We start from the raw sequence: 7,644 nt of genomic DNA on the forward strand, positions 1-7,644 counted from the left end.
CAGGCTGACTCCATAAAAAATTGCAAACTGTCAGTTTGGGAGACTAGGCCTAAGTTTCTGTTTTCCAGAATAAGAAAAGTCCAAAACAAGTCAATTCCAGGGAAAACCACCCTTCATGGGCAGCTGATCAGGAGCTATCAGAAGCTGTCCCACCACCTAGCTTGGACCAAATATAGTTAATCAGCAAAAGTCCCCCCAAACCCCCCAGAGCATTAATCAATCACAAAAGCAGCCATAGCCCTGGAGACAGAACCAAACAATCAAGGGAAAGAAAGGAATGTCACCACTCCCACCCTAACAGGCTGTGAACTGACCCTGCAAAGCCATACCTCTGCCTTCCATCCCAACGTACTGAAGACCCTTACATGCTACTTCTCTACAGAATAAACGCTCTTTGCTATTGCATACAGTTTGAGTCTGGGGTATCATTCTCCCAGAATCACAGACCCTTACACTTTGACAGAAGCCACCTAGGAGAGGCTATGGAAAGAAAATGAGTTTTATAGAGATGGTCCCCCATCTTGCATGCCTGCAGTGGTTTGCTTGGTGATGCAGGGTCCTCAGAGACTTCATGCCAGGATTGCTTCTTGCTGCTGATATGTCTTTCCTGCCACGACTACATAGCCTAATGATTCCTTGCCATCAGCCCACACTGTTGGGCAAATTTCCTGCAGATCAACATGAAGATGAACTTTTATAAATTAATGCAGGTTAGAAGAATTAATGACTTTATAGAATTCCTAGTTGGATCCAAATTCAAATAATCTCCTTTAATATTTAAGGAGATGGTTTAGTTATTTCCCCAGAAAAATAAGTAATAAACTTAGAATCAAGAATAGAATGTGAGGCCAGGCGGTGGTGGCGGCGCACGCCTTTAATCCCAGCCCTTGGGAGGCAGAGGCAGGTGGATTTCTGAGTTCGAGGCCAGCCTGGTCTACAGAGTGAGTTCCAGGACAGCCAGAGCTACACAGAGAAACCCTGTCTCGAAAAAACCAAAAAAAAAAAAAAAAAAGAGTAGAATATGCCCTGTCCTCATAGACTAGGAAGTAAAGGCTGCATAATAGGGAATGCAATGAGATTTTCTAAATTGAACTAAGAATTGAAATAGGCTTGGGACAGATTTGTAATCAGGAAAAAACCATTCATTCTAGGTCAAGTCCAAGGATGAAGCCACAGGTGTGCACATGATAAAGCAAAGCCACGTTAAACTGTTGCTTTGAACTTGCAATAAGCTTATAAAATGAAACGCTGCTTTGAACTTACTATCAACGTCCTCTGTAACTCCCCTTTTGTGTAACATTTTATCTGTGATGTAACTTTTCCTTAAATAGAGAACCTTTTGTCCAAGAACTTATAAAAAGCTGAAAACAATAACAAAGGATGGTGCAGCCCTTTTCTGCTTCACCCAGTGCACGTGTCTCTGTGTGTCTGCTTTCTTTCTTTCTTTCTTTCTTTTCTTTTCCCAGTGCACATGTGTCTCTGTATGTCTATGCTTCCTTTATTTCTTCCTCTTTTCTTTTCTCTCTGGCTCATGGACAGTTAACAAGTTCTGAGCCACTCGCCTAGCCAACAAGGGGCCTTGAGGCAGGAAAAAAGAGCCCAGTTAACTAAGCTTTTTTTCTTAGTCCCCTACTGCCAGAACCTTCTGGCCCGAGAGAAACAGTTAAACTGCCAGACACCAGCAGATTTAAGGCCCAGAAGAGCCAGAATGAGTTAAATGGCTAAAAGTCAGCAGCGTTTGGGCCCCATCTCTGATGCCACACCCCACTGCCTTCCTCAGTCACCTGGATGCCAGAGAAGGATATCAGCAGTGCTTCATTCATGATGGAGGATTTGATAATATACATAAAACTGCAACTTTAAGCACTTTATTGAAGGAGAATCATAAAACATTAATGTATTTCAATGTAAGAGTAAAAACTTTACAAGGTTAATTAATTAACTCTAGAAGAGATGTTTCTACTACAACCATAGAATGGCCACCTACATGGCCTGGGATGGACACATATGCAACCCTAATAGGGATGTAACTACTAACTCTAAGGAGAGTAAACAATGTGCTACAAGATTACAATGCATAGGTCCAGAAGCAGGTCTGCTGCCTTATCTGACTCATGATACCATTCATCTTTGTCTCAAGTACTTCCCTAGGACTTCTCTCCAGCACAAAATTTTTTGTGACTACAAAGACTAGTGAGATATACAAAGGCTTTTCCACATTGAATACATTCATACCGTTTTTCTCCTGCATGAGCTCTTTTGTGTATTTGAAGATAACTACGACTTACAAAGGCTTTACCACACTGAGTACATTCATGTGGTTTCTCTCCAGTATGAGTTCTTTCATGTACTTGAAGAAGACTGCGAAGTGCAAAGCCTTTACCACACTGACTACATCCATAGGGTTTCTCTCCAGTATGATGTTTTTCATGGTATTGAAGACTCGCACGACTTGCAAAGGCTTTACCGCATTGATTACATTCATAAGGTTTCTCTCCAGTGTGAGTTCTTTCATGTATTTGAAGATTACTGCGACGTGCAAATGCTTTACCACACTGATTACATTCATAAGGTTTCTCTCCAGTGTGAGTTCTTTGGTGTATTTGAAGATGACTGGGACTTACAAAGGCTTTACCACACTGATTACATCCATATGGTTTTTCTCCAGTATGATGTTTTTCATGGTATTGAAGACTAGCACGACTGGCAAAGGCTTTACCACACTGATTACATTCATAGGGTTTCTCTCCAGTGTGAGTTCTTTCATGTATTTGAAGATTACTGAGACATGGAAATGCTTTACCACATTTACTGCAGCAATAGGGTTTCTGTCCCGTATGAGTTCTTTTGTGTACTTGAAGATTACTGAGACGTGTAAATGCTTTACCACATTCACTGCAATCATAGGGTTTCTCACCTGTATGAGTTCTTTGGTGTATTTGAAGATGACAAGGACTTACAAAGGCTTTACTGCACTGACTACACTCATAGGGTTTTTCTCTAGTATGATTTTTTTCATGTTGTCGAAGACTACGGAAATTTGCAAAGGCTTTACTGCATTGATTACACTCATACGGCTTTTCTCCAGTATGAATTCTTTTGTGTACTTCAAGATAACTTCGATTTACAAAGGCTTTTCCACATAGAGTACATTCATATGGTTTCTCTCCAGTATGAACTCTTTTGTGTATCTGAAGAGAACTGTGACTTATAAATGCTTTACCACATTCATTGCAATTGTAGGGTTTCTCACCAGTATGGGTTCTTTCATGTACTTGAAGAGAACTGGGACTTGGAAAGGCTTTACTACAATGACTACATTCGTAAGGTTTTTCTCTAGTATGATATTTTTCATGTTGTCGAAGACTATAGAAATTAGCAAAGGCTTTACTACATTGATTACATTCATACGGTTTCTCTCCAGTATGAATGCTTTTATGAATTTTGAGATAACTGCGACTTGTAAAGGCTTTACCACATTGAGTACATTCATATGGTTTCTCTCCAGTATGAACTCTTCTGTGTATTGGAAGATAACTGCGACTTGCAAAGGCTTTTCCACATTGACTACACTCAAAGAGTTTCTCAAGCGTATGATGTTTATCATGATTTTGAAGATAATTGGCATTTTCAAAGGCTTTACCACACTTCTCTCCAATATGAACTCTTTTGTGTACCTGAGGAGAACTGGGACTTACATAGGCTTTACCACAGTGATTACATTCATAGGGTTTTTCTCTAGGATGACTTTTTGCATGTTGTGGAAGACTTTGGAAATTTGCAAAGACTTTACTGTATTGATTACATTCATAGGGTTTCTCTTCAGTATGGATTCTTTCATATGTTTGAAGAAAACATTGCTTCTTTCCATGGCCCTTATTCTCACAGGGCTTGTATCCACAATTACAGATGTTATATCTATGAAAGAAGAAATAACAAAAGGTTTCCACACTGCATTCACACATGTGAACTGTTTTCCCCCATAGATATGTGCTAGAGGGGTTAAGGCTTCTCCAATAACAACAGTCTTCTTGCTTCCCATAAACTACTTATTCCCTCTCACTAAACTTTGGAAAGTCACTATAAGCATATGAGTAACACTAGCTTTACTATGCAAAGGCATACACTGGTCCCCTAATCAGTGGTTTTTATGATACTTGCATAGGATGAGACTAAATGGCCTTACGGTTCTACAGCATGGCTCTCAAGACTAAAGTGTCATGTGTTAAGATATTATTTCTCTTTTCCCTATGCGGAATGCCTTGCAAACATTGGTCGGCTACCTGAAATCCAAGTTCATGCTCTTTTGAGAATTCACGAATCATCAGTATACTTAAAGCTGTGTTTATTCACACTGTTGATTTTTGCTAAAACTTCAAGGTGCATTAAAATGTCTACAGTGATGCATTTGTGTCAGCTTGCACATGAAAATTACCTCCCAGGTCTTCCAGAACTTTGACAGTGTTCTTCAATATTGTGGTCTTCCAATCTGTACCCTAAAATACAGTACCAGTAAATTTATAATATATTATTTGATACTGTGCAAATTTTAAGTTAGTATCTCTGGTGAACCTGAGAAACATGTCTGAGTATTTATATTTACCACATTCTTCCTCTGTCACAATAGAAATCACAGAGGTATACCAATAACCAAGAAACACTTGTCCTATTGTTTAGAACATGAAGGAAAACTAATATTCTTACCTATAGCCGTGAGGTTCCTGCAGGTCTCCAGCATCACATCTCTGTAGAGACTCTTCTGGGAAGGACCCAGCAAAGCCCACTCTTCCTGAGAGAAGTTCACATGCACATCCTCATAGGTCACTGCAGCCTAAAATAGCCACACATGCACATAATAGAAATGGTGAGACTGACTGCACTATATGTGTATATGCCAGTGAGAACATATTTATATACTTCTGGGTGCTTCACATACTTTTTCCATATTACAGAATTTCAAATGCAGTCAGCAAGTCATTTTAGAAGTAAACAGAAGGTCGAGTGGTGGTGGCGCGCACGCCTTTAATCCCAGCACTTGGGAGACAGAGGCAGGTGGATTTCTGAGTTCAAGGCCAGCCTGGTCTACAAAGTGAGCTCCAGGAAAGCCAGGGCTACACAGAGAAACCTTGTCTTGAAAAACAAAAAAAAACAAAACAACAACAAAAAAAAAACAAAAAAAACAAAAAAAAAAAAAAAAAAAAAAAAAAAAAAAAAAAAAAAAAAAAAAAAGAAGAAGTAAACAGAAAAGGAGGATGACATCTCTCATTGCTGGGCACACTGAATTCCATACGGAAATTACTAACAGATAAAACAGAGAGATATGCAAGAAGATTAATACTATTGAATATACAATAGCAAAATTGTATCAAAGTCCCTAACTTCAAGAAAGGATAGACAATTTCTGAGTTTGAGGCCAGCCTGGTCTAGAGAGTGAGGTCCAGGACAGCCAGGGCTACACAGAGAAACCCTGTCTCAAAAAAAGAAAGAAAGAGAGAAAGAAAGAAAGAAAGAAAGAAAGAAGGAAAGAAAGAAAGGAAGGAAGGAAGGAAGGAAGGAAGGAAGGAAGGAAGGAAGAAAGAAAGAAAGAAAGAAAGAAAGAAAGAAAGAAAGAAAAAAAGGATAGACAAGATGAATGTGGTGATGCACACCTTTAATGTCAGACCTCAGGAGGCAAAGGCAGGTGAATTCAGTGATTCCTAGGCCAGCTTACTTTGCATACTATTTCCATGATAACCAGAGGCACACAGTCAGACCCTGTCTCAAAAAAAAAAAAAAAAAACAAAGGATAGAAAGCACTCATGAGCTTACTTGAAATTCCTCCAACAAGTTAAAATTTAACCAGTATAAGACCAGTTTATCAGAAAACTGGCCAGGCAGTGATGGCACTCGCCTTTAATCCCAGCACTTGGGAGGAAGAGGCAGGCAGATTTCTGAGTTTGAGTATAGCCTGCTCTACAGAGTGAGTTCCAGGACAGTCAGGACTAAACAGAGAAACCCTGTCTCAAAAAACCAAAAACCAAAACAACAAAAAACTGAAGTGTCCCAGTTTAAGCCATAGGGGGAATATAATATTTCTACATAGGAATGCATTTGTAATAAGTTACTGGCAGATCAAAGAGGTCTCAAAATCAAAACCAAAAACAACAGCAATGAAAGGAACATAGAGAGGAAAAATGGCTCAACACTTAAGATCAAATGGGGACAACAGTCCCCAACACTCATTTGGAGGCTCCAACTATTCATAACTCCAGGTCAACAGAATCCAATGTTCTCTTCTGACTTTAGTGAACACCAGGCATACAAGTGGTGCACATTCATGTATTTGTGTACATGTGTTGTACTCACACATATGTGTATATGCAAAAGACTCATACACACTTTTTTAAAAAGCAGAAACATACATACAGATAGGGAGAATGTTAACCACCTGCAATCCAATGACTGTGAAGACTGAGTATAAAGGTCAAAAATGAATCCCATTTGCTTAGAAAATAGGGCCTTATGCAAAAGTTCAAAACTCAAGACCTGAGAAAGGGTCAATACAAGTGCTTGGTGCCAAGAGTAAGTGCATGCGGATGCCACGCTGCCCGGAGGAGTGGGAGCAGCTGACCAGGCTCATGTGTGCAAGGAGACCACATCCTGAAGGTCATCACCATCTTTCTCACATGCTTTCCTGAACCAAGCAATGTGTAAGATTCTGGACTAGAGGAAGGGAATGGCGTGGATGTTGAAGGGGTGACACACAAGCAGGTAGTGGACCTAATTTGTGCAAGAAGAGGAATTGGTCTTGACAATGTTGTCTGTACCGCTTCCTGAGGCTGATAACCTAGGGACTACTCCTTGGGACAATCATTTTATGAATACACGGAAAATCGGTGCCCATTTCAGTCCCCTATACAAGCAGAATGGTAAGATATTTATGGTATACAATGTTTACATGACAGGGAGGCAGCTGTGTTCTAAGCGGTACCAGGAGTTTGCCACACTGCACCAAAATCTAAAAAGAGAGTTTGCCGACTTTACGTTTTCTTGACTTCCAGGAAAGTGGCCATTCTCATTATCAGAACGATTAGATACCTGACATTGGGGTGGGGAGTGGAAGAATATCTAGAAAAGGTGTGTTCAATCCAAGTCACTGGTGAGAGAGACATCATGCAGGAATTCCTGCCAAATCTGATGACTACAATGGTGTGTCTGATGTAGAGCTGAGAATAGTATTGCTGGGTGGAGCAACAGTCACCATCAGAGTGAGAGACAACAGTGTTGCAGATGGTGATGTGAAGCGGAAGAAAGGAAAAGCCTTACCAGCTACAAAAGATACATGAATAAAGGAAGATGGCTATATACCTCAGAATGTTAAAGACTTGTGAAATTAACCTCCTATACTGTGCCTATGAATCTAAAAGGAGGGGCATGTTACCACAGCCTCAGCCTCAGGAACTGTAAACCTCACGCCTGCACTGACGAAAGGCAGCTGGAGAACCAGGTAAGAAATGGCCTTTGAATGTGGTGAGATGTAGCAATGGGACACAGATGAAGAAGGAATGGCCTTCTGAATATGCTCAAAGAGAAGAGAAGCCTCCATGGGTTAAAATCTTCACACCATATTTCAATTACATGTATGAATTGTATTGAGAGGGTTTT

The 7,644-nt window shown here is 40.1% G+C and overlaps 1 protein-coding gene and 1 pseudogene across 1 annotated transcript; one reads left to right on the forward strand and one right to left on the reverse strand.

Moving 5' to 3' along the window:
* Nucleotides 1–1,852: 1,852 nt before the first annotated feature.
* LOC116076282 (zinc finger protein 431-like) lies at nt 1,853–5,076 on the reverse strand. The gene is made up of 4 exons (XM_031349978.1): nt 4,937–5,076; nt 4,705–4,831; nt 4,436–4,496; nt 1,853–3,918 (listed from the first exon to the last, which is right to left on the reverse strand). The coding sequence occupies exons 1-4, from the start codon at nt 4,943–4,945 to the stop codon at nt 2,148–2,150; spliced, it is 1,968 nt and encodes a 655-aa protein (XP_031205838.1). The 5' UTR covers nt 4,946–5,076; the 3' UTR covers nt 1,853–2,147.
* Nucleotides 5,077–6,569: 1,493 nt separating this feature from the next.
* LOC116076479 lies at nt 6,570–7,325 on the forward strand (annotated as a pseudogene).
* Nucleotides 7,326–7,644: the final 319 nt, after the last annotated feature.

This window comes from Mastomys coucha, unplaced genomic scaffold (assembly GCF_008632895.1).
Source record: "Mastomys coucha isolate ucsf_1 unplaced genomic scaffold, UCSF_Mcou_1 pScaffold4, whole genome shotgun sequence".
Taxonomy (NCBI): Eukaryota; Metazoa; Chordata; class Mammalia; order Rodentia; family Muridae; genus Mastomys; species Mastomys coucha.